This window comes from Lissotriton vulgaris, chromosome 2_1, assembly GCF_964263255.1.
Source record: "Lissotriton vulgaris chromosome 2_1, aLisVul1.2, whole genome shotgun sequence".
In the NCBI taxonomy this organism is placed as follows: domain Eukaryota; kingdom Metazoa; phylum Chordata; class Amphibia; order Caudata; family Salamandridae; genus Lissotriton; species Lissotriton vulgaris.
Window position 1 is genome coordinate 949646344 of NC_141687.1, and position 27930 is coordinate 949674273.

General features: G+C 45.7%; 1 protein-coding gene across 2 annotated transcripts in view; it reads right to left on the minus strand.

The window, feature by feature from the left end:
• LOC147731457 (protein argonaute-1) overlaps nt 1–27930 on the minus strand; it is a 418093-nt gene that overhangs the window by 105717 nt on the left and 284446 nt on the right. For both annotated transcript variants that reach the window (XM_086956498.1, XM_086956499.1), the window contains exons 6-12: nt 22878–23012; nt 15349–15436; nt 13107–13254; nt 10948–11067; nt 9870–9992; nt 8098–8231; nt 7304–7488 (exon numbers count right to left, since the gene is read on the minus strand). In XM_086956498.1, coding sequence (XP_086812624.1) covers nt 7304–7488; nt 8098–8231; nt 9870–9992; nt 10948–11067; nt 13107–13254; nt 15349–15436; nt 22878–23012 — 933 coding nt within the window. The remainder of the gene's footprint in view (nt 1–7303; nt 7489–8097; nt 8232–9869; nt 9993–10947; nt 11068–13106; nt 13255–15348; nt 15437–22877; nt 23013–27930) is intronic.

Sequence of the window (27930 nt, forward strand, 5' to 3'; positions counted from 1 at the left end):
ACACCGCCGCTAAACTTATCGACCCTGGACCGTGTTTCCAGGCTGCATGCTTAGTCCGACCAGTGCAGGTGGGTCAAGGATAGCAGCCGGGTCCTACGCCAGCTCCCAGGACCGTGACAGGGGCCCTGGCTTAAAGGGGCGGCCGTGCCAGTGCCTCACGTCAAATGTCCACTCTCTCCAGGCCTACCCTACCTGATCCCGCCAATCGAGGTCAGATCCTGCGCTTTGAGCCGGCTTCGGCGACAGACTGTCCCAGGATACTCCAGGGGCGGTGCAGTCGGGCCTATTGCGGCTTCCAGGCCACTAAGGGACGTTGTCTCCCCCCAGCGCCGGCCGGTGCGCGGAGTCGCCCACGCACCTCTTTACCAACAGTCCCACTTGCCTGGCTCCTATGCCCGGGTACCCAAAGGGACAGCAGGCCTCCCGCTGGCACCTCCCGAGATTATGGCCTGGCCGCAAACGCTGTTGTTGGCAGGTCCTGTAGCCCCACCTCTCCAGATACATAGGCCTATGTCCGGGGCCTCGGCCCGCGTCAGGCCACCTCTACTGCCCCGCTGCCGGGTCCGCCGGGCACACACACGACCTCCTCCGCTTCCGACGGCCCCCGCGGGGGGCAGGATCCCAGCAGTTATGCCCCCCTGACCCGTCTCCATGGTAACAATTCAAGACAGCGCTACAATGCGACATGCATGTCTGTTATGGTTTCAGTTCAAACGTGTTTCCCCCTTTTTCCAAACTGTTGCATTTTGAGTGCCCACGACCTGGTACCACCGGAGTATACCAATCGTAGCTCTTGGGTCCGCGGTAGGCGTTCGATGCAGCCAGCTTGCGATCAGGACTACGTGCACCAGCATTCCCGGTCACACGCGGCCCCTTTAACTAAGTCTCCCTTGCTCGCGGCGTGCTCATGCGAGACGCCGCCCGTGAGCAAACAGAGCAGGTCGCTCCTTCCGAACAGTAAGTGTAAAGGCGAGTGACAGTGCCAATACGTGTGCATTTATGCAGCAATAACGAGCCGGTAAATCTAAAAACACTCTTCGCTACTTTTCAGATAAGCTTGATTAAGAAATCTGTCTACGAACTACGAGGTCGTTATTTATGCTAGACGACGCCTGTGATCCAACAGAGCCGGTCGCTCTTTCCGAACAGTAAGTTTACACGTTAGTGATAGCGCCAATATATGTTCATCTATGTAGCAACAACGAGGCGGTAGACTTAAAAACACTCTCCGCTTCTTTTCAGATAAGCTTGCTCACGATATCTGCCAATGAACCACGAGGCCGTTATCTAGAATCACAGTTTCATGAAAACTTCATTTACGACGCATTCTAATGTTAAGGTACGCTCTTTTTCATGTACAGACTAGTCTAATATAACGTTGCAGAACTTGTTACAAGCAAAGGCACTTATCATTACTGTTGTCCGGTTACAGAATTCCGGCACTCGCGAGGCCATCTAACTGCAACCACACATGAGTGACGTTCAAGTGCCATGTTCGGTACTTTTTGATATCATTGACTGAGTCTCGAGTCTGAGTTTTAAACCTTTTAATAATTCCACACAATTCTCACACCAACTTCCAGCATTATTATCATTTACAGTTTCGGCTCCATACAGTCCGTGTCCTGAGGAGAACCCATACTAATATTGTGGTTCGAAACACGTTGACCCCAAGCTGGGAAAAAGAAGAAGGGTGCCACTAGGGTCGTTCAAAACTCAATACATTCTATTATCCCTAGCTTTGTGATCCTATAACTTACTTCCTGATCCCCGGTTTAGTAAGACAGGCAGGCAGTGCTCATGAACTGTTTGTCCGCTTGTCTTCTTGTACCTAATACAAAGGACTGGTTCCTAGCGTGGAATAATTGTTAGGTATCTGATTTTGTTTTTGGTGTTGTTTCTAAAAAAGTGATAGTATTGATTGTAAGGATTTTGTACACTTGTACATTTATGCACATTTTATTTGTCTGTATGTACTTTTCACTGTTTGATGACTGTCTGTTTGATGATATATGTAAATCAAATGATAAAATGTTTTTCTAAAAATATACAAAAATACCAAAATAAAACAGGTTATCCCCCAGAACTGATAGGCTGGGCGGTATCGAAAATTTAAAAGTAAATCTGTCTGGCTATTTTGTTTGTTGAGTATAATTGAGTGGTCCACGCCAGTGCAGATACAGGACCCAAACCTTCTTTCTTGCCCACCCGTGAGTCAGGGGCAGGTCCTGGGTCTTTGCAGTTCCTCCCGGGCGCTCCGCAGAGTGCGCCCACAGCTGCCGCGATTCTGGCTGGGAGGGGGGCTCCGTCGGCCCAGGCCGGGACCCCCATAATGGTGCTCAGGTCAGAGGCATGCGAGAGTAGGATACGGCGATGCTAACACGGATCCCGGGCGCCCCGGAGCTCCACAGGGCCTCCCACGCCAAGCGCCGTCTTTCTCCAGCCTCAGGCCTCAATCCTCGGCCTCACGTAGTTCTCAGGCCGGGGCTCCGCTGCGCAGCGAATTCTCTAGGCGTCACCAGGCACGGGACGCCCGATATCGCTCCAGGAGGTGCTCCCAGGAGTCAGGAGGTCGTGATGTGTTCGATTTGGCCCCTCATGAGCCCTCACAGGATTTCTGGGCTGATATGCCGGGAGCCGAAGGAGCTCACGACCTGTCGGCCATGCTGCTTGGCCACGCCCCCAAAACCAAGTTCTTTAGAATTTGGAGAAATTGTGAGCACTATCGAAGTGAAATTGTGTTGAGAGACTAGATGTGAATATGAGCAGATGTTACAATGTTTGCATGGGGTGAACTGTAGCCAGTGATTTTTTTTTTTTTAAGACCAACGGTCCCAAACTTTATTTAGTTTCACAGATAAGTTAGTAATTATTCATACAATGTCATAACAATGAATTACTACTACAAACGGTACTCAGCAAATAGCACATATTGTCATGTCAATTACATATGAGTGAAAATAAACAGTAGCCAGTGGAGATGCATTAGTCCGCAAGTGGCGGTGCCAGGAAACGTCTCGTGCTACAGTGCTCGCAGCTCGTAGCACTGCGAAAGGACCAGAGTGGTTACGAAAACCAACAGACAATGTTTTAAGTTGTGTTCCCTGATTAGCACATTAGCGGGCAGAGGCAGGATCATACCCTCCGTTGTCATATGGGTCGCTGGGTTTCCGTCTCCTGTTCATGGAAGCATCCAGCCGGTATTATGTGAAACGTAAGCGGGGAGGGGGGATCGAGCATTATCATGAGTACAGTATGAACAACCTCTATGTCAACCAAGAGATATAACTGGGAAGTAAAAGAAGAGGGGGAGGGAGAAACATTTCACCAACTGTTGGACCAGTATTTGCGTGTGTAGTAGTGTATCTAGATCCCTAGCTGTGTGTGGTGCACCCTATGCGGGTCGCGCAGGGGCGGGGGCAGTTGAGGATGTGGTGTCGCTGCGGCTGCAGGGAGGGGGAGGGGGGGCGAAAGGCGTGAACTGTAGCCAGTGATGTACAGATATCATAGGCAATCTTACTGGGGATGACACAGTTGACCTTCCAATTGCTGTTTATTAATGACGAACAATTGTACTGGCAAAGATCAGTTTAGAGCCCGAGCTTTTAAAAAGTGAAATAAAGTCAGACTCAAAAAATTGTGGGCTGCAAGTGTGGACGGCGTGGAACCAGACACAGCATTTTTCTTTCAGATCTCTTTTATTTTCAGACATAAACACAAAGAACAGGTCCGACTGCACACAGCGTTAAGCCCACAACCCTATACAAAGCCGGCCGCATAAGTGAATGTTTCTCCAGGGGCCTAAAAAAATCCACCATAGAGAGCAAGTTGTAACACAGTGTAAAGCCTACAACCCTCGAGGGGCCGGCCGCGTGGAATGATATTTAGAATCAGAGCAATAGGGCATAGCGTACATGAGGACTCCGGAGGATCTACAGCTACATCGGACAGGCAACAAGCCTATAGGTAACAGACAGATCTAGACAGATATTAGAACCATGAGAATAGGAAAAGGAGAGAGAGACAATAGCACTGAACAGAAGATAGGAGAGTGATGTGCGTGGGTGGGGGGGGGATGGCATATATCACACACGCTGGCAGGGACCAAGGCCAGGGGGGTACCTCAAGCAAGCAGGTAAGCAAGCAATGCGCCTACGGGAGCAGTCTGCCAGGGTCAGACGGAAAAATCGCATCTTCAAAGAGGCGCAGCACCCTAGGCCTGGTGGGCATATAACTTTTACGCTCAACCATGCAGAGATATTTAATCAGAGGTTGCAAAACAGCCTTAAAGCGGGTATCGCTTGCTTGCAGCCGCGCTGTGACAAGCTCCATAGCTATGACTTGCCATAAGCGCAGAAACCAAGCGGCAACTGGAGGAGCCTCAGTTTGTTTCCAATACAAGGCTATAAGCTGTTTAGCCGACCCTAGGATGTGGAGCGCCAGAATCCAGTCACTCCGAGTGAGTGCTTTCAGGCCGGCGGGTTTGATGCCCAATAGGATCGTGTTCGTGGCCTCAGGCAGAGGGAATCCCAACACCCCCCCAATGTGACTAAGGACCTCCTTCCAGAACATGTTCAACTCTGAGCACGCCCACCACACATGTATGAAGTCCCCAGACGCAGGCATACACCTCAAACACAAGGGAGAAGACGCAGAAAATATCCAATGCAACCGCAGTGGAGTATAATACCATTGGGTCATAATTGTATATGCATTCTCCCTCTGTGGGATACTGCAATAGATTTTGGGGATATCTTGCCACAGCCGGTTCCACTGCGCAGGCGTAATGTCCGTTGTAGATGCCGATTGCCATTGCCTTTGATACGGGTGAGAGGGCACTACTGGAAGGTGCTGCAGAATCTGATAGATCCGGGATATCAGTCCCTTGGATTCATCAAAGGAGCGAACCAGCCACTCAAAGGGGGTGAAGGCGTGGGTAGCTGCCTGCTGCATCTCGGTCCCAGAAGCCCAGTGCCTCAGCTAAGCGTATTGCATTCTCGCCTTCGGTGAGACACGGAACTCCTCCCTACAGGTCTTAAACACTCCCTCCTCATACAGGTCACATACCGCCCTGCATCCCCCTTATCCCAGGCTGCAAAGGCACGCGTACGATGAGCCGGCGGAAAGAGCGCATTCCCCTCCAGAGGGGTGTGTGGGGAAGGAAACGTCATAAGACCTCTGCGCTCCGCCACCTTGTCCCATACATCCAGCACCGTTCTAATGGGCACCGCTACATACGCACTCCTAGAACGCGCCGCCTGATGAAGCCATGTGAGGTCCCAGATGGTGCGCCCCGTCACCACCCGATCCATATGCAACCACACCTTCTCACTCTCCGTCGTCGTCCATTCCACCACAAAACGGAGGTGCGAAGCCAGGAGTAATCCACTAAGTTGGGACAAGCCAGCCCCCCCCCCCTATCATGTGGTGACATAAGAAGCTTCTACGAAAAGCGTGGACGACGTACGCCCCAAATAAAGGCCGTAAGGTCTCGTTGGAGACCTTGTATATGATGCAAGGGGATAGGCGTGGGGAGACATTGAAATAAGTATAAAATGTTAGGGAGGATCGACATCTTGATGACGTTGAGCCAGCCCAGCCCTTAGATAGCTAGGGGTTTCCATCGCTGTGACTGCCTTCCGACACTCCCGCCAGTTTACTTGCGTCCACGTGTCTAGAGAGGGAGTCAGCTGGAGGCCAAGGTAGCGAATGGAGTTGGAGGCCCATTGATACGGCGCAAGCCTCCCAAGTACAGGACTCTCCTCCTAAGACACAGCATTTTTAAAGAGCCTCAGCAATACAGATTAAGGATGGGTGATTTGTTCCCGCAATTCTGGAGTGGGAAACAATTGTGCAGTGGCATTCCCATTTCTTTTGAAGTGTAAAAAGTTAGTTGCAGTCATTTAAATGAAAAATGGGTTAGTTTAAATAGAATAACAGTTCTCCATGGCACACTTGCAGCTCTTGAAATACCTGCGAAAAACCTTGAATCAGAAAATGAGTCAAGAGCACTGCCATTTTAGAAAAAGGAAAATTACTGACCTGTTACAATAATTCGCTAGCATAGGAACTTTGTCAGATATTACTGACTGCAGCAGGGAAGTAACACAGATCAGATTATTATTCAAGCAATAGCGGCAAATCTGGAAAACTCAGGTGTGGATTATGGTTATGTTATTTAGCTGCAAAAAAATATTTTTGTGTCATCTATTTCCAAGAAATGCACATCTTTGGTTAATCATTACTGTTTCTAAATGTTGGTAAAGTGGTACTGCTGAAGATTGGGAATTATTTAAGAGCAGAGAATCTGAATAGCTTACCTTTAAATACATATATCAGAATATACACAACTGTTAAAAAATTACAAACGGAAAGTCTCAATTCTTCATAAATTTAAACGTTATGGCAGTGCCATTCTGCCCTCTCAGGTTGATCTAAACAGAACTCAATAAAATGGAGCACAGACTTATTAAGCGACACTCCCAACATTTGGGCGAAATTATTTTTGATTCAGAAAGATGTCAAGAATGTATTTGCATATATAAGAAAATAATGAAATCTTAAAAGGATTTGGGAAAACGTACATAGACAGTTTAGCTAATTTAATGGAGTCTGGCCAGTCGAACCAAGGAGACAAACGTCCGCCCTAAATTAAGCCCAGCAAGAGTCATTCTTATTATTCATGCAAAAGTGCAAAAATAAATGTGAATGTTTGACAGCAAACTGATGACAAAAACTGAAACAAGAAGTCACTTCTGTTTGTCTACCACGGATAGTCTTAATAGATTTTTATTTTTTAACAACAAAATGTTAAGGGAGAAATCTCTATCTGGAAACAATATCATTGGTAAACAATATGTTCTGCTACAGTTATAGATCTTCCATAAATCACTGAGTATTCTAAAACTCTGCAGAAAAAGCAATGTTCACTTTGATGACAGGAAATATTTTTGAAAAGTCCTATTTTTGCAGTACAATATAAACTTTAAAAAAATGTGCTTCAAATTGATACACAGACAAATGAAGGAGAACTACATATATGTGTACCTTGTAAAGATGTACACATTTACTGTTTTCAGGACATTGCAAGAGTACAGCTTTCACTTAAACTCACCCATCAGTGTATACAGATCTGCACTTGCTATATCGCTCAAAGGATTATAGGTCTGTATTTTCCACCATTATGACATGCGTTTTCTGCCCACTGAAGCAGAGTAAAAATTCAGACTTGATATTGCAATAACAGAGATCAGTGAATCTTGTATGCCTTAACAAAGAGCTAGTTCTTAAGTTATTCCTTTACCATACACAGGAGTTTTCCCCGGCAGGATGACAATGATGAGCTGAAGGCCTGAATATGTGTTTTTGAGGTGTCGAAACATTGGCTCCACGCTATCTGCACCCTGAGCATATTTACAGAAACAAGGCTGGCCCTGTATAGGCATCCCTGCATCCTTTGAGATCTTCCGGAGCTGGTCCGTGAAATTCCTGCCAAATAAATTAATGGAAAGTTTATTTCCATGACATAACAATACAATGTTCCTAGTAGAGCAGAAACTGACAAGTGTATTGTGGGAAAAAGTGAATTTACAGGACTGAGAGAACGTTCCCCAAAATTTTTAAAAAGGCATTCTATTCAAGACTGACATGTTACATATGTGAAATAGTTGTATTTAACAAACGATATGGAGGATCCCTCCAAGAGGACTAGAGGATCGTCTCCTTCAAGCCATGCCACTGTATGCCTGGAGGTGATTACTGTGCTCTTTCCTCCCCACACTACTTTATTCTCTTACTTTATTTCCTGCCACTCTGCATTTTAATGGCCACTATATTCTAGCCCGGCCCATTCCAATACCAAATCTCACTGACTCATTTCCCTTGGTCTCTTAAATCCATCCATGCAGGACAGCCCTTGTGGTCAAAGAAGGGCAGCTTAATGGGGAAACTGAGATCTGATGTGGCAGTTGTCGAAAGATGTCAGTGCCTCTTGGTGCATTAGGCACCCTAACCTGCTTAGAGCAGGACACCCCAACCACTACAGAGCAACAAATCCTCCCTTTTTGCCCTTACACACAAATAACCACTCTTGCTTACTTTAACACCTCTTCCCGACACTGCTTCTGAGGGGCAAAACAGGCAATCGCCCACACTTTAATCTCAATGCCGTTATAAAACTGCTTGCCGCGCATGTCCCAGACTCCCTGGTTCGGTGTTGCAATGGCCCTGTTCTGGGTGGAAAATACAGGGAGAGAAATAAAAGAGAAGGTCATCGATCAGCAAGTTGGTAACCTTACTATCACAGTCACTGACGCTGTGCTCAGCGATAAAGCAGAAGCCTGCTTACAATCCCAGTCAAAACCAACACAATATAATGAACAATCTCCAACCATTTTAGACAAAACTTAAAATTAGCATAATCATAGACAAATAGAGAGTGACACCAGTGTGACTAGGTGACGAGTCCAGTGGCATTAGTGACAAGCAACAAGTCTGCTGCCATCGCAGACAAGCAACAAGTCCGAGGCCAGCACAGGCAGAGAGCCATTTTGGCACCATAGGGGGAAGATGGCAAGTTCAGTGCCATCAGGTGCAGATGGTGAGTCTGACGCCATCTGGGACAGAGAATGAGTCTGCAGCCAATACAAACAAAATGTGAGCTTGAAGCCATCAGGGACAGAGGGTGAGCCTGAAGCCATGAGGGACAAAAGATGAGCCTGAAGCCACCTGGGACAGAAGCAGAGCCTGGAGCCGCCTGGGAAAGAGGGAGAGCTTGGAGCCATATGGGACTAAGGGCAAGCCTGGAACCATCAAGAACAGAAGACAAGCATGGAGATATGAAGAGCAGAGGGCAGGCCCAGGTGCCATCGGAAGCTGAGGGCAGGCCAGATGCCATAGGAAGCTGAGGGCAAGCGTGGCACCTTGGGCAGCTGGGAGCAAGCCAGGCGCCTTGGAAGGCTGAGGTCAAGCCAGGTGCCTTGGGAGGCCGAAAGCAAGTCAGCCACCATAGAGTCCGAGGACAAGCCAGCTGCCATCGGAGGCCGAGGACAAGCCAGGTGCAATCGGAAACCAAGGGCAAGCCAGGCGGGCGCCATCGGGGACAAAGAGTGAACCCGGCATGATCGGAGGCAGAGGGCGAACCTAGCATGTTTTAGGGCAGAGGGTGAGCCTGGCACTATTGGGGGCAGAGACCGAGCCCGGCATGATTGGGGACAGAGGCCGAGCCCGGCATGATTGGGGGCAGAAGGTAAGCCCAGCATCATTGGAGGGACAGGGCAAGCCCGGAGCCACTGGGGACAGAAGGCGAACCCAGTGCCATTATGGACAAAGGACAAGTCTGAAGCCAACCAAAGAAAGAGAGCGATGCTCGAGCCATCAGGGACAGAGGAGGAGTCTGGAGCTATCAAGGTGGGAGTGCAATAGTGAGGCCATCTGGTACAGAGAGATAATACCACCATCCAGGACAGAAAGAAACCCCTGTGCCATCAAGAACAAAGAGCTTGCCTGTGACCATCAGGAATAGAGTCAAACTTGGCGTTGTCAGGCATGGACAGCAACTCTGCTTCATTCACGTGTCCTTTCAATGCCTTTGTAAAAAAAGGTGTTATATCCCTATTAGTAGAGTTAGGAGACAAACACACCAAACGTTTGAGGGTACCGTGCACTGTCTGGAACATTTCTGAATACTGCCACTTTCCAAAGGAATCATATTTTTCCAGTGACAAATTATTCCTTAATTGTTTGATCAAATCATAACCTTCCCTCAACAAAGTGGGGCTAGCACGACAAACTGAACAAAAAATAATTTTCAACCAGAGATGTTGCTTCTACCAGTAACTCCCCCACTTCACACCTTCCAATTTACTTACTCTGCCCCCGTACTGAAGAATGGGCGCAGGAAGCACTCGTCCAGTCACCTCTGTCATGTCATCTTTCACCTTGATACCAAATTCTTGGATGTAAGGGTCCAGGTTATAGCTGGCATTCTTCATCTGTGAAGGGAAAGAAAATCTTAATCTTCGAGAATACAGAACAAGCATTTGCAATGCAATAGGACTCGCATTTACGCGAGACCTATTGCATTGAAAACCGAAGTGCGGGTGGGGTGCAGGTAGCGATAAGGCACGAAGAATGAGAGGGGGGGTGGAGAACGCAGGGACTGGAGGGGGGAGAAGGCATCGGAAGAAAATAGTTACTGTGCAACACTCGAAGTAAAGGGGCCAGTAGCCTTGGAAGGATACAAATGACGATATGGCCGTCATAAAGAGGGACTAACAAGACTATAAACCAATTGTAAGGCAGCATTTACGAACAACAAAGACACAAACCAATTAAAAAGAAAGGCGGGGAAGTGGGCGTGGCTTCTCTCCTGTACTCAACTACACCAGATCAACCCCAGAGCAGCACTTGTATGCTGGCTCAGGGCTCGACCGAAAAATGGCTTATTTATCAACAGGTAAAGCCTATCACTGCCCCCGCAACTCCTATAGGGGTTGCAAAAGGCAGGGCGCATAGCATGTGGCATTAGAGCTACCCTGCGTTATGTTCAAGAGCCCCCACATTGTATTTCTGATATTCACATTCCCCAACTTCTAACATTTGTGACAGTTCACAACCGGAATGCTTGTCTGAGGGTACAAGCTGGTAAAGACTCTCTTCCAGTGGCTCAATATAGGATTCCAAAGCTGCAAACATCTTCTATGTCTATTGTAACTGTCCCACCTGCTTCCAAGTCTCCAGCAGCAGAAGAAACTATTTCTGTAGCTTGTGCACAGGTAACCTGGCCACACTAATGGCATTCCTGAGGTGAATGCATCCACACCACAGGCAGTGCCACCTTAAATCGCGCTATTCATTGTCTCTTATGCATCATTTAGCATGGACCTCAATTGAACTTTATAATCTTCTATGAACTAACTGGATGCTGCACACTTGTACCACACTCACCAACCGACTGATCTCCTCTTGCCGGTCGGGGGCCGATCTGGCTGTGGCTTTTATCATGGTGGATGTCTGATTGTCCGTCAGCTTCTTAATACATCGCTGGCCTGGCACGATATTACAAACCTGAAGAAGAAAAAAAGACAAAAGACCCATCAGTGTTTTTAGGGCAATTGAAAATCTCCTACTTACCTGTTCTCCCTCTAACAGTGTCAGGAAAACCGAGACAGGGAGGGTCAGTAATGCTTCCAGTCTAGCACAACTTTGACTTATTACTGTCACAGGCAGCAGCCAGACAAGGCACAAATCACTAACTCCCTAGGAGGTTTTGGCGGCCTTGTTAGATGCTTAGGTATAGAGGAGGAGGCTGGCAACCCAAGAAAGAACTTAGGCCTTTCTCCAGAGACCAAAGTAGCACATCTCTCCTCTCTCTTTAAGAAGGTAGCACATTCGAGAAAAAACAGCCTCCTGGTGTCTCTGTCTCAGGTGTGCAAACAGCAAGGGTTGAAGCTACAAGTTCAGAGATTTGCAGAGAGTGCTAGCTCAAGAGAATGAACGTTCAACACTTCTAGTATGACAGGGACAACCAAAGGCTGCGACATCACCTGCAATGAAGATGAAGCATTACAGTAAATGGGAGAATGAACAACACCCTTTCCCTCTTCCCCTGTGAGAGATGGCAATGCTAGGAGATAGGAGACCATGGAATTCATTACACACAATGCAGACTGCATAGCAATCATCGTTGGACCAGAATTGTGAATGGTTCCTTCCTGCGGAACGTTTTGTTTAGGAGTTTGTTTGATACTGGGAGAAGGGATCCAAAGGGGAGCTTCAGAAGAGACTTGTTGTGGCTTGTATGTTGGCATTATATTAAGTGTGTCCATTCAGTGTATTGTCTTTATTACTCCTTAGAATCTCTCTCTGCTCAAAAACCAATCCTGCTCAAAGACCAATAATGATAGATACTCCTTTTATTGACCTTCGGAAGACGAAATACCGAATTGGATCCATTCGAACTTAAACATGTGGGACAGGGCTTTTGTGCTCAGTCTATTCAAAGATCAATGTATACATTAACCCTAAGAGGAAGGCGGCAGAGAAAAGTGAAAAAATATTTATATTCCTTGCAGCGAAATAGAGTATTATTCAGTACAGAGTGCTCCTAAATTTGTGAGTTAAAAAGTGAGAAAGGAGGAAGCTCTGTAGAAATAAATTGCACATTTTTTGGCTATTCATGAACTCACTCACCACCTACCCCCACCCTCTTCAAGGTGGTTACAGAGTTACAGATGTCAAATAGTTGCCCAAAAAAATGATTTTCAAATGTTTTTGGGTAGCAAAGTTTTCTGGTGTAAAAGGAGGAGGAAGTGTTTCCTGGATATTAAGGGCAAAAGCACCGCAATTTAACAATGAAAGCCTCAAAATCATAGCTTTTTGCTGTGCTGTGACATGTGGAGGTGGAGCTGAGAAGGAAGAAAGTATCAGCAGTGGTTTGCATTTCTGTTCAGATAAGATGTTTTGGTTAACACAGACGTAATTTAAAAGTTATTGGTAGGCTGCTGATTTTAGAGCAGGGCAAAAACAAGTTGCATTTAGTTAATCCTGATCTGCTAAACATTATGGAATAATTTCAAGTGTAATTATCAAAGGTTAAGACCGATTCATATATTTCCAGCCATCATTGTTTGCAGCCAAATTCATATCTCAAAACTACCACTTTTAATTTTGGGGGAAGGAAGTGGAATCTTTCAAAAAGAGCTCTACTGCGAAAGATTACCAGTTTGAAAGAATGATAACATTCAAAAGAAATGGATGAAAAGTCAAATACATTGAAAGCTAACGTTTATTGCACAAAAACAGTCCAGGGTTGTCTGACCCTGATTTTGAAACGAAGTGGGGCATGGTTTTGATCAAACACATGATTTGGTTTCTGATGCCCTTGACTGTCCATTTTCTGAATATTGATGTTAACAAACTCGTGCACATCCTACAGTGTCTGACCAGCCAAGCCGCAGCAGCCTAAAGGCTTTGACAGGTGGGCAGCCTTTTGCAACAGGGAAGAATAAGTTCTCTAAGGAATGCAACCAGTTCATGGTCGGCAGATGTGCTACACCATCGGATGCCCACCCCCACAAAGAAGTCCCGATGTGCCCCCATCTCACCTCAAGAGGCAGGTAGGTGTGCTTCTGCTCTTGGCCCACCTGAAGGCATGGCAGGTGGGGGTACTTAAGCTGCAGGTTGTACTTTTGTTTGAAGTACTGGGCAACTGTACATTCCACAGTTTGACCACTTTCCAGTTGCAGCGGGAACCTGTAACAAAAACCCACAGATATGTGACACCAACTAAAGACAGTGAGCTATCATGGGACGGCAAGTTACTTAAATACACTCTATTGCAAAATGATTCATTAGCCAAGCACTTCCTTCTTCAGGAGGCACCATACGTAAAGCACATAGGGTTGATCATTGGCTCACAAAGACTCATGCAAATATCAACATCTAAACCTATCAATCCAAAATATTGCTTTAAGTCAGCATTAAAACACTAACAGATTGATAATAAACATTTCATCACCACATGTTTACTTCTTACAGAGTTACATTAAAAACAAGGAAGTAACGTACATGACTTGACTGAGTGGCAAATCATGCATTTGGATTTTAATGAATGTATTTTATTTTAGTTCACTAAGCTATCTATTGGGATATATTTCAACAAATGCATTCCTTTTGCATCAGTGAAAAGATTTCTCGTTTTACTTAAAATTGCAGAGTTGTGTTCAGCTAGGGAAAGGTTTTTAAATTGACAGTGGCCTACAATCATTTACGAAAATAGGCAGTATAGTGGTGGGGAGGCAGGCAAAGGGGAAACATAAAGAGCATTTGTTCTGCTGGCGCTATATACAGCTATGGAGGCAGGTTAATTGGGAAGGCTTTTCCTTTCTGAGGCGGCAATGGGTGTGTATGCCTGTTTTCTGCGCTCCTGGGCACTGTTGTATTACAGAAAGGGCTGCAAAAGCTTCTGCAGCCTCTTCAGTAAGACGGACACTGCCGGCACACACACTGCGCTGGCGCTGTCTTAAAAACGTTTAATCATTAGAAGGGTGGCAAGGCACCATGCAAATGAGGAAACACTTTGCCTCTGCCAGATTATGTATGCGGGCACAGAGGCAAAGAGGCCATCAGGAAGAGCACTGTCTGAGTGCCACAAGGTGTAGTCACTCCCTGCAGGCAGGTGTAGTCACTCCCTGCAGTCGCCAGCAGGGGAGTCTCTGTTCCCTCCTTTGAAATGAAGGCAGGTGCCATCTGCACAGTGATAGATGCAGCGGCTACTTCAGGGCAAGTGGAAGTTCCCCAGACATTCTCCTGCCAGTAGGTGCAGCTACTCACCGCTCCCACCTGCAAGGGGATCATGGTCTTTCTTCAAGGTGCAGGCCACATTGCTGCCTCATAGACAGGGCCACTGCTTCAAAAGGTTGGTCTGCCTTTCACTAATGTGGTGCCCCCATGGAACCACAGGTTAATTTGTGAACTTGGTGGCAGCACATTATGTGCTACAGGGTATTCTACCCCTGCCTGCGCCGGCGCATCAAGTTAAATCTGTGTCACAGAGCAAATAGGGACAGTGCACCTTATTTTATTATGGGCCCGGCGGGCTGCACATTGTTGGCAGTAGGGCGCACTGTCCCAAACTGCACTAGGTACACCTTCTTAACGATGTGTCACATCAGAGACCAGAGCAGTTCACATTTACCACAGTACAGCCCCAATGCAGCACGATGTGTGGCTCTCCTAGGGGCAGAACATTATGAGTCATAAAGTGCACTGTCCCTGTTTTTGCCTGGCACGCCTATTTAAAGATGTGCTGCGGTGCTAACAGGGATAGAGTGCCATTACTACAAAATGGCCCCTTCTCAGCTACATCAGGTTGGATTGTGGCCAATGTCTTTGTTGAAAACCACTAACGTCCTTCAACTCTCCCATTTTTTCAAGGACTATTCTAAATCCAACTTCTTGATAGGAGACAAAGTAGACAAAACTTGTGAATCTATTAAGGCAAGGAACATGATGCACAACACTGAAGCACATCAAGTCTGCAAACGTAATCAAATATCATGTTTACAAAATATCTGTGTCTATTTGCATGCTATGAAAAACATGTATCGATAGTATCAAACAATACTAATAGAGGACAAAACCATTACATGACCAGGCACCAGAAAAAGATACATTTCACTCATTTTCGAAAAGAAATCAAACTTATGAGACACAAAACAGAACAGTGATCTGGGGACTCACAACACACATCAAACAAATGATCTGTAGGTAATGCTTTGCTTTGTACCATTCATGCACTTTGTACATACCCCCCTTCCCCCCTCCACCTATAAGCCATTGTCTTACGTCTGATGGCTGGCGGGCCGTCGAGTGACGTTACAGACCCTGTATTTCCTCTTCATCTGTCCGCAGTGCGTTACCTCCACTTTTAGACCTAGAAAGGCAAAAGGAGGGAGAGTCTTTATGTGCCCTTGTGGACGCTGAATAAATACTCCGATCTGATAATCTGCATGAGTATGGTGGCTTGGGATAAATGCTAGCATCATGACTAACATGGCGGTAAAGGTTAGCAAAGGGTCTCCAGCCCCAGGCTGGAGCTAGGGGACAAATAAAGATGAATGGTGTTGTAATCTTGAGCAATGTTAAGGGTTGCCATGTCAATCTAGAGTGTTAAGGGTTGCCATTTCAATCTAGAATTTAGCCATGTCATAAGAATGTGGTGATGTCTGTCTCTTGCCAGACCTTGCATTTCAGGTCTGTCTTCCCTGCTGTACAGTTGGTGCTGCACACTTGTGCTTGGATATCTTCAATGAAGATAAGGTTAACTACTCTACTGCTTCCCTGGAAGAAACCTTATTTTAATAAATGGCCACCTTGCGAGCCACCAGCCAACAGCAGCAGGGTTAGAGTGCTCCGGGGCGCAGCCACTGGCGCCTGCATGCCAAGACAGCAGGGAGTGCAATGCTGCTGCACCTGTGTGTGCTCGAAATGTCTTAGTCACAGTAGGATACTGCAGAAAGGAGGAGTCAAACTTTTCGAACCTTTCTCGCCTGTATCCTGTATCGCCTTCCAAACCTGCTTCCTTTCCCTTCCAAGACGCAGCTAGTATATCTAGAGTCTCTGGGGCACATATTTAGCTCTAAGGTGTTTAACGGCAGAATCATTTATAACAAAATCTGTGCTATTTTACCAGACACATGGCAGAAATAAAACTGGAGGTGCTTAATGTCCTTTGTGATGGCCAAGGGGAGAGGACTATGCCTTTTTGGACAAGGTGTACCCCCACCCAGTCAGCAGTCACTGTAGCCCCCTTTAAACTAGGCCAAAGCGCTTGAGGTTATAGTGCAGCATATAGGTTTTACCTGTCCCACTCGGAGAGGTGTCTACTGGCTGTTCTGGTGTAAAATCTGTTACATCCTCCTTAAATGGAGTTCTCCTCAGCATGAGCACTTTTCTTATTTAGGCAAGCTTTGAACAAACGATTGCTTGATGGTGTGAAAGCTGCACTATCTGCAACACAACACTGTATCTTTAAATTCGGTGACAAACCCGGCAAGCTTATATATTGGTTAGCAAGCCGTGAAGCTGGGGTAAGATTGGTGCCGATGATCAGGGACGTTAAGGGGAATATGGTCCACGAGAATGTATGACGTTACAACGCATACATTTACAACACATGCCTTTACAACACAGTTTTCACATCGCAACATCCTTTACAACGTATACATTTACATTGCATGCCATTACATGGATGTTTTTTAAAACTACACGTACAACGCATTCTATTACATCGCATTATACCTTTACAACGCATACATTTACATTGCATTTATGGTACGTGTTGGATAGTGTAGGGGATTAAAAATTACTATTCGAACTCCGGGGGTGCAACAGTAGGGTAAGTGTTGGATAGTGTAGGGGTACTATGCGTTGTAATGGTATACGTTGTAATGACATGCGATGTAATGCCTGTGTTGTAGTGACATGCGTTGTAGTGTCATGCGTTGTAGTAACATGCGTTGTAAAGGATGTTGCGATGTAATGACTGCGTTGTAAATGTAGTGTGATGTAATGACTGCGTTGTAAATGTTGTTTCCCGGTCCACGAGGTTCAGGGTATCATGAACGTCTTTGCAGACTACTATGAGGCACTGTACAGAGTGTGCACAACCCACCCATTGGAGATTCACTGCCCAGTTGTGCAGGACCTCAGGACTTCCAGGCTCACTGCTGGTGAGTGGATGGACCTTGACCTCCCGATTGAGGAGGAGGAGCTACAGCTAGCCCCGCAATTTATGCCAACAGGGAAAGTTCTGGGTCCCAACGCATACCCTGCTGAGTTCTTTAAGAAATTCCCCAGGGCCATGGTTCCACTGATGCTCAACATGTTTTGGGAGACCCTTCGTATAGAATCATTCTCCACACACTTTAGGGGAGCCACTGTGGTGGTCCTTCCCAAACCCAACAAGCCACCGGTGAGTGCGCACACTTCAGGCCAATTTCTTTGATTATTATGCAGAACAAGTACCCGGCAAAGGCGATGGCCGCCTGGCAAGCAAAAGTGATATACTCCTTGATATCCAGAGACCAGAATGGCTTTATGGCAGCTAGGGGGGCTAGGTAAAGTATCAGAATGTTGCACAATGTGTTAGCATGAGTGCAGGAGGTTCCGAACCTACGTACATAGCTCAACGCGATACTGATAAAGCCTTTGATCAGTTTGCATGAATTTTGGCCCCTGCTTTCGGAGATGTGTCACATTGCTCTGCAGCGCCCTGTGGGCAGGGGAGTGAATAAGTGCCCTGTCCCAGAAATTATCTTTAAGAAGGGACGCCAGACAGGGTTTGCCCTGTTTGCTCTGGTTGATAAACCGCAGGCAGAATGGGTGAGGCGGGACACATAATATTGGGCACTGTGATGGACAGAGGGAATGGAGGAAAGCATCTCACTAAGCCGATGCTGTACTGCTATTCATACAGCGACCTGAGGCATCGATTCCTAGATCGATCAAATGCTTACCATGCATGGGGATGACGCAGGTTTACGAGTCAACTGGGACAAATCTTCATGGTCCCGCTGCCAGGTTCCCCTACTCCTGTAACTCAAGCCATCAGAAACCTCAAATGTGTGACTGGAGCCTTTAAGTATTTGGAGATGCAGAAGTCCGTTGATTCCAAGACCTGTTGTGAACTTAATGTCGCTCCCCCAAAATTATCAATAACGAAGCAAGGGCGGGCAGCAGAAAGTAGCACCTCCCACATTGTTCCATAAATTGAAATCCAGTGCACTCACACCTCAGTACCAGCCGCTGAGTAGTACTGCTGTAGAGCAGAAACCAATTTAATGTACAGAAAGGGTTTGCTCAAGGCCCCTGCTAAATGATGCCGGAATCTTTTGGGTCCAGTATTTATTATGAAAGTTTGTTGCAGGAGTGCAGTGGCCACTAAAAGTGTTTGCCTGTAAAACGCACAGCGGATCAGTCTGGTCATAGCGTGCATGCGTTTGTGTGTGTTAAGAAAGGAACAAAATAAATGTTTCCTTGCTATTGCGAATTTACATAGCTTAAACACATTTAAAAAGTAAGAAACAGTTTGAGCAATTTCCTTAAGTTTCAAAGAAATTAGAACTTTTGCATCAACCCCAATGTGACGTTTTTAAAAGAGAGTTCAATGACAGCATATGTAGCCAGTGAAGAGCAATAACATGGCATTAGAAATTCGGCGCAATTTCATGTTTAACACAATTGGCAGCATGTAACAATCCCATTGCACATAGGCATTTGAATTTAACATACAATACGTAGGTAGGTATGGACGCACTTACTATTGCAAATGCTGTGTATTTCTAAGAGTTCAAAGGTCATGTTGATACGAACTGACCACTTAAGTAAAGGACCATGGTTGCATAGTTACGTGAGCACTTGTAAAACTGAACTTCTGTGCCTTTATTAATTTGCTATGAATAAAGTTGTTAAAAACACACAGTATGTTAGTGTAAAACATACTCATATTGTGAATTGTGTGCAAAAAAGAACTGGAAGGTAACAATGTCTCTGAAGTATGTATTCCAGGAAGGCGTGCCACAAATACAGTCAAAGATCAGCATAGCTGCCAAGTTTCCCAGGTCCATTGTCACTAGGTGCTCCAGTCCAGGATTTGTATTTCCATTCTGAGACTTGCAGTGCTGACTTTGCAATTGGATAAACAATACTAGAAGTTCCAGAACTGGACAGGAGCAGTGAGTCCTGCCTGGGCCTTTGAATCAAGGCTGGGGTGCATTACCATCGGTGGCCTCCTACCCTCCATTGACATTTCCTGGAGCTAAGGAGGATCGGCTTTGGCATTTTCTAATCCCAACCCTGCAGTTCCATTTGCATTCCGGGATGGTGAATGTCCAGCCTGCAGGTTGCAGGTGTGTGGTGACGTGTGAAGGTTCCAGGACTGTAGAATCAGCAATCTGTATGCCAAAGTGGCATCTTCAGCCAGTCTTGCATTCTAATCTAACCGTACCATAAACTGGAAGCACAAAATCTCATGATGCGGAGCGCTGTTGTCTAAAAAGGTAGGACTGGTTGAGGGTCCTGACCACACAAGGCAAGAAACCACATGGACTCCAAGTTGTAAAGTAATGCAGGATGTAAATGGCAACTTCTAGTGAAAATTGCAACCATACGGCTCAAGCTTTGAAACAGATGTGTATTCTTCAATCAACAAATTGTAGTTCCATGTTTTCTGCACTAACACCTCCTTGCACTAACACCTCCTGTGCAGCGCACATGCTCATAGTCGATGCCTACAAAACAGAATCTGGTCATCATTATGCCACGAATCACCAGACTGCCAAAGCCTTTTTTCCTCCAATGCCCAGCTGCAAGCACCCTTAGCTGTGGCTCAAGCACGTATATCGATTACTTTTAGTCTACCTCTTCTTCCATGAGTAGATAGCGGCTGGAGGGGCTGGCGAGAGCTGTACTACGTCTCCGTACCATACGCCTCTCTTGTCAGCTGGGCTGCACCCACTGCCATTTCGGGTGAAGTTACAAACGCAGGAGCACTGAGAGTGTGGGCCCGGCTTGGACTCAGAAATGCTGCCTGGAGCCCAGAGAGTGGGTCGGACACCTTCACAAATACAGAGCCGTGTGGAGCCTCACTCTGATGGCCACGGTAACAGCTAAGCTCCTACCAAGGGCTGGAAGGGAGATGGGGCTGGCAAACTGTAATACTCTCTTCTTTCTCTCTCGCTCTTGTGTTTCTTCTATTTCTATTCTATTCTATATATCCCTTCTATTCTGGAATTCTCCTGATTCTTTCTTCTCTTCTCTTTCACTGCGCTAGCCTGCTCTGCTGTGGGCCCGTTATTTATGGATTCTAGACTTTAATAAAAGTCTCATCTTTATTTAAAGAAATCCTGCCTCCGGTCATTCTTTCATCGGTACACAAACCCTTCCTGGCAGCAGCAGCATGGCCACTGCCGGGTTAGCGTCCACTGAAACAAAGGGCACCAAGTCACTGCTTTCAGCTGCTTTCAACAGGCGCCCACCCCCGAATGAGACCAAATCTGTTCAAAGAAACAAGCGTCAGCACGTTCCCTGGCAAGAGGCCACACGGAGTGCTGCAGATATCAAGAGAACTTCATTAAATCAATTCATTGCAAAGCATTTAATGAAAAACGTATGGCTGTCTCCTTCCCATGCAGGGGGCACATCAGGAACAATAAAGCCAGCCAGTGGTAGGCGACGTCACCCCTTGCCCCCCTCTAGCCCTGTCAGCGCCAGAGAGAGGCCAATGTTTTCCTCCTTTCTTCCGTGTGTGTTGATGCAGCGGAGCACACCGATTCTCAAAACCTCAAAACATCTACAATAAGGCTGAAGGTTTTCAGAATATATTTTACTACTTCAGTGTAGTGAGCAGGCATCTTCCGGACCTGGCACTCACAACGACATCGCTTTGAGGGAACCCACATCACACATTTCTGGTCTGAAAGGGGAACAAAGGTTTCCCCATCTTATCTTGTGTCTGGGGCTGAGCACCTTAATTCTTGAAACATCCGATCCACCTTACTAAACCCTACAATTTGGCCCATCTGCCAATTTAAAGACACAACTGTACAGGAACTCTAGCCTGCGCTCCCCAGTCCCTACATGGAACTTGTGGCTTCAGTGGGCGACTAAGTCTGGTAGCTGCTTCTGCCACCAATGAATCTGGGCCACCACCGCTCTTTCACTAGAACGTGGTACATGCAGAGCACAGGGTCAGGATGCTTTTACATTTTCATCTTCATTCGTCCTTCTCATGACTTTGGAAACCAGGTGGAGCACTGAAATTTGACCCTGGACTAGTTCTTTGGCACATTAGAAAGCATACTTTTCATGTACATGGTGACTGTAGTTAATTCTGGGTGGTGGGTTTATATTTTTTGTAATTTTTGACGTCTGACATTTTCTTGTTTAAAATATATATATATGTTTTCAAAGAATAAAAAATAAACAGCTTTGGGTATTGAAAGCCTTGGGTATTTTCAGCCCAACTAACAGAATGCCTTTCCTATTGAAATCTTACTTTGTGGTAAGCACAGTATAACAAAGTGTTGTCCATGTTCACATTGCACGACTATAAAGTTGGCAGTAACATGAATTACATATCTGTAATCACAATGTCAGGAGGTTGACCCATTCGAGTGACATAATATCGTGTTCACTTTCTCTCCTTCATTTCTCCACCCTTAGCATCCTTTTATGTGAGCAACTTTTGTTCCACATCCTTTAGATCACATCATCTACCCTGCATTTTCATCAATTTGCTTGGAAATCCCCTGCTTGTGTACATTTGCCTCTCAGTCGCTATGCACTGACCCATGTTTCTACACAAATCTTTTAAAAATAGATGTTGGCATACCACTGCACAGTTTGCCAATATCTTGTCGGGCTGCTAGCAGTTCTGTGTCACAGAGCAGTTTCTGATGCGTTGTGGCAACTTTTTGCCCAAATTCCTAGTAGCATAATTTTGTCATCTCAACCTATTTGTATGTGTGTTACGTCAGATAGCTACATTCCGCTTGCACCAACATGTAGCAATATCTGGACATTCCCACCTAGTATTGAAGAGGGTACCACACATGACACTTTCTCAGGCTGAGGTCCGATTGTGTGAATCCAAATAACCGGAGCTCGACCTAGGTGTTGTATGTCCGGTGTAGGAGTTTCAGATGTACTCAGCTAAAGCCTGATCTAATGTTTGACATATTCCCAGCTGCCTTATCCTAATCTCTGAGCTTCCACTAGGCCTTTGAGAAACAAGGACAAAGGGCAGATTATCATTATATAATTAACACATTGTAAAATGACGTCTGGCCCTTATAGATGCCTTCACAGGGGATTGTAAATAAAACTAAAACAATCTGAAATCCGAGTATTTCAAACACAATAGAAATATCGGAATCTTTTCCCCAAAGTATAAGATTGTTGTTAAGTCACAATTTTATTTTGAGTGAAGTGTCTGATTGTAAACACAGTATTAACAAGTTTAGGTTCAACCACAGAAGAAGATAAAACCCTCTAGTTTCTTGTGCTGTCTGCCATTGTAACTCATCTACCTTTTGCATGCGTAAAAAAAGACCTTTTCTTTTAAAACATTACAGCTGTGTGTGATTACTGGGTCCTACAGTATCTGGGCTCCAACCCCCTTCTCAGCTTCCTGGCAGCACAGCCTACCAACCCTTGGATCTCAAAGGGAGTACCTTGTTAGTCTAACAGGAGTGAGATCACATGAGGTAAAGGATGGTACCCACCACACACACACACTGCCTAGCATCCACCCCCTACCCCCAGTTCAGATCCAGCACGAAAGAAGTTCTGGAACAGAGCAGTCCCCTATTCACCTTTGATCTCTTTGGTGAAGCGCACCCTCTGGGAATCGGTGAGCGGCTTCGGTTGTTCATCGATATTCCGGATATCCAGTACCTCACACATGAACTCAATCACTGGCTGGGCCTTGTAGAAGGCTGTGGCAGACACTGAAGTGACAATGAAAGCAAGAATAGCATTAATAATTAAACATCATGAACCACGTCATCCAGTATCTAATCCAAGCAACGACAAAAACGATGGACCGAGGCAGGTCTACATGTACAGTTATCAGTGTTCCAACAACATTATTGAACTTATTAATTATGCACAATCTGAAAATATTTATTTTAAAAAATATCATATGCTGCGCAAGATACATTATCGCAGTAGAACATATACAAGGTCTCCCAATTAGTGGGACCAGATACTATAAAACTGATTGACAATACTTTTTAGCCCCTCGTCAGAATATTTAAAAATAACTTAAATAAATCCCAGCTTGAATTTATTTATCTATTTATTTTTAACAATTAGTGATTGTTTTTCACCCTTTCCCTTCAGCTGCAGATAAACGGCCATGTTTTGCAGGAGCACGAGGTTGGAAGCTGCTGCTGAATATCATGTAAATCAGAAACCCCACATGGACAACCCCAAAATACTGACTGCTCTGCCGCTACCAATGATGAGCATGCAAGATCACTTTCATAATCCCACTGCTGTTCAAGGGCTAGAATGGCGGCAAAGTCTTGTTATAATGAACTCTGCCAAGATAACCCCCTGCAATAACATGTTCATAAAAAACTGGAAACCAACACGATTGACTGTACCAAGAAATATTCCCGAAGAATGAAAACACACACAGTAGCTACTGATTGTAGGCATATGATGTACCAGAGTAAACATATCATGAATGTAACAAGTGCATCCAAAAGTAGCAAATACAACTTTTGTTGCTGCACAGTCGGCTTCAGCTCTTCTGTGAGATATATTTAACAACATAAGAAAAGATGAATTCTGCTAGGGCAACTTCATTTCATACATCGATAATGATCACAACAACACATTCATCAGTTTTCTTTGTATGGAGATCCTCTGGAATGAGCAACAGAGCACAGGCGAGAAGCAGGTTCTTGGGTACACAGATGTGTACTGCATTAATTACATTTTGGGTGGTTTAGGAAAGGCTACAAAACTAACCCGGATAGCTTCCAGGTGCTTGGAACAGCAGCCATGGTCTTCATTGTAGCAAAGCAGATGCAGAGTGATATAAATGGGGTCTCTCATTAGCAGTGGTTTGCATCCAGTCCAAGCAGGGACCCTACCTCTAGTCAGAGTAAGGGAGTCACACAGTTAAGATAACCCCTGGTCACCTCCTTGGTAGCTTGGCACGAGCAGTCAGGCGTATCTCAGAATTAATGTGCAAAGCAGTTGTACATTCATACACACAGTAACACAGTGAAAACACTACAAAATGAGTCCACACCAGTTTAGAAAAATAGCCAATATTCATCTGAATAAAACAAGACCAAAAAACGCAAACATCCAATATACACAGGTAAAGATATCGCTTTTCAGAAGTTAAATACATTCAATCCATAGTTTCTTTTAGCACATAGTACGTTGGATGCATTAAAACTCAGACGATGTGAGGCGCAGGAGAGGTGAGGTGCAGGAAAAGCAAAGTGATGTGTCGGTTCCTTACTCCCAGAGGAGGTGATGAGTCGTCTCCTTATGCCAGGGGAGGTGATGTGTTGGTTCCTTACTGCTACGCAGGGGAGGTGATGTGTCAGTTCCTTACTGTCAGGTGAGATGTGCCGGTTCCTTACTGGAAGGGGAAGTGAGGCGTCGATCTCCAGACATACGGCCTCGGTTCCTTACTGCTATGCAACGTCGATGAATAAATCAGCGCCCAGGGACAATGTGTCGAAAATCCACACGTACTGCGTTGATTCGACAGGAGCAATGCAGGCTCTAAGTCGATTCCACAGCTATGGAGCAGGTGCTGAGTCGGAGTTGGAGCAGTGTGTCACAGACTTCGGTGATGCTGTGCTCGAAATTCACTGTGTAGTGGTTCTTCCGACACGCAGCGGCGGATAGCTGGGGCCTGCAGTAAAATCTGAGGTCTGTGTGCCGATCGGCAACCAAGCCAGGGAACAGCCACTTCCCCGGGGCAAACATAGGTAAACTGATTTAGGGGGGCCCACATGCCTTCCCCGCAGCCCCGTTGTCTGCCATTTCCCTGGAGCTATTTGCTAAATTAGTGCAGAGAAGGCCCGTATGGACTACTCCGCAGCTCTGGGGACTGTCACCTTCCCGGGGTTTTATGCATAATGCAAGCAGGGGGGCCACGAGGACCCCACACAGCAGCGGTGGCCACCACCTCCCCGGGATTTTAAACTTAAATAATAAGGGGGGGGGGCGTAAGGACCCCCTGCAGTCCCAGGGACTGCAACCTCCCGAGGCTTTATACAAAATAATAGCACCCCTGGTCACCTCAAGGCCTATATTCAGTTCGGTTTTTTAAACACAACTCCTTACCTCACACGAGTTAGTGTTCCTCTGCCGTGTCATAATGGTGTGGGAAGTGCTTCCACAAAGCCTGAGGCTGAATTAGTTACTCATGAAATATTTCCTACATTATCCCCCATTAGCAACTAACTCTCAAAATGTTTTCACATCTTTTAGCTTCGCTGCATTTTAAATAATATCCCAAAGCTGAAGAGGGCTTGGTACTATGTCAATCGACCATCGAGGTTTCCAGTTCCTCTCTGTTGCTTAGGTCGGGATTTTGGGGAATGAGCGTTTAAGCATGGGGGATTATATTTAAATGTGATCCTTGAACCAGCGGGGGAAGGGGTTTTTCTTCCAGCCAAGCCCCACTAAGCAATTGACCAGATAAGTGTGTCTTAATTTCAGTTCGATGTAGTCACAATGAATCTCTAATGGGTCATAAATTGGCCTGATGTCAAAGTGGATTATTGAGTAGCAAGTGTAGACCGATCCTCTCAAGTGCGTTCATTTATTTTTAAGTGCACCGGTGTCTCTCTTTCCCTACCAGTTGATTTGGGCACATTTATCAAATAGATGCAACCCGTGTTCCTCACTTCATCACTAGGCCACTCTCCATTTACAATCCTCCCTGTGAAGCCTGAGGGCAATCCCTCACTTGATTTTCCAGGCCTGCTGAGTGCCCATTGTCTTAATTTGTCTAAGCCTCCAACCTAGTGGGATCAACTCTTAGCAGCCTAGTTGTTATTGGAATGTGCACTTAGGGTTTTAAAGCAGGAGGAAGGAAGGTCAGAGACTTATCGCAGATGCTTAGCTAACTTGTCCCTGGCAGTTTTTTGCCTATTTTGGTCATCTACTAAAAGGGAATACGCAGTATTAGGAGAGTTATAATACGCATTATCCCTTTCAAATCTTGCAGAGAGGTTGCTACGAGTAGCTTTTAATTTATCAGCTTCATTGGACAATGCTGCTACATTCAATCTCAACCTGAAGAACTCATTCTGGATACTCTTAACCAAAGTCATGATATGGGCTGAATCAACATTACCAGTATTGCCAGCTATCCCCTACCCAGAGTCAACAACAGATTGGTCCATTGTTTTGCCTTCACTCGCAAGCCAACCCAAAGTCTCACTCGGTTCACTAGTTGGTTGGGAGGTCTGATAAGGCAGAGTATCTGTTGGTAAATAATATTGCAGGCTCTAAAGGTACTGGATATGCGGAAGCACGTTCTGTCAGCACAGAAGTTTTCAAAATTGTTTACATGAGCCTTCTTGTTCACACAGCGCAAAGAGGTATCCCTGACTGCCTTCAAGTTGGGTCTGGAGGTTTTGCTTCTTGGCTCATTACCACAAATGGGGGCAATCCTACTCACCGTTTTCCCCTTGTTTTGGCTTCTGCCTTTGTCGCCCTCCAATATTTAACCTCCTCAATCAGGGAGCCAATGTCATCCAGCACCGTATTGCCATGAGTTGTCCCAACTGGATCTGAGGGGGTTAACTTGGAACTTTTGTTTCTTTTCGCGGTCAAATTATCAGTGGCCTTTTGCTTGCCCATAGCAGACACACCCCTTAAGGGTTAGAATTCACTTAACAGCGAGTTGGAGTTAGGTGAAAGTGAACTCACCCTGTCTGATGGTAAAGAGAATCTTCCTAGGAGGTTATGTTATGTTAACCGGATTTATAAAGCGCATAGCTGCCCCAGCATCAAGGCGTCCCAGTGCTATAGCTAGCAGAAGCGGAGAGGACAGGGGGAGCTAGTGGCTGGAAAAGTAAAGTAATATCGAAAGTTAACAGGTCATGGATTTTGGGTAATCCCAACTGTTATTTGATTTGGGATACAATTAAATAACTTTTACTGGAGACGACAAGAAGAGAGCAACATCATTTTTTCCTTGTTACTGATCGCCAGATTACTGATTTGTAAAAAGCAGCCGGAACCCGAAACACATTATTGGATAGAAGAAGTAAACACATTCTGTTACAACGATCTAGCATGCACAAATAAGAAAACAACTCAGTTTTGGTCTCAATGTTTAGAATGGTTGAATGTACTTAGGCCTCACCCGGTCCACTGATAAAACCATTGTCATGTTTGGTTCAATGTTGAATAGGCAGCAATCACTGTATTATGTACGGTTGTCTGCTCTTTATATGAAAATAGAAGAATGCCCACTGGAATCTGGCACAAAGAGTTTATTTTGACACCAAACTAATACAGGTGATGAGAACTGGAGAAATAAGGAAAGACAATCATGAGTCCAGAGAAACAAATCTCCCTGAGGAAATTAAACAATTTTCAGAGTCCAGCGACAAACCGATAATCACAGAAATGTGTTTACATTGCCCATTCTCAGAGGTGGGGAAAAAATCTAGACAGGGTTCTGAATTGCTGCAAGACACCCTGTGCCACCTCTGGCGCAACCGCCATTTATAATCTGTCAAGAACCGTAAGGTTAGCTTGCCAGCCTGGCGTTCATAGAACCCAGAAGGTGATTATTCACAACCAGAATAATGGCCAAGCACTCCAGACAGCTCCAGAGACGAAGTGCCTTGTGACAAATGACCAAGGACTTAT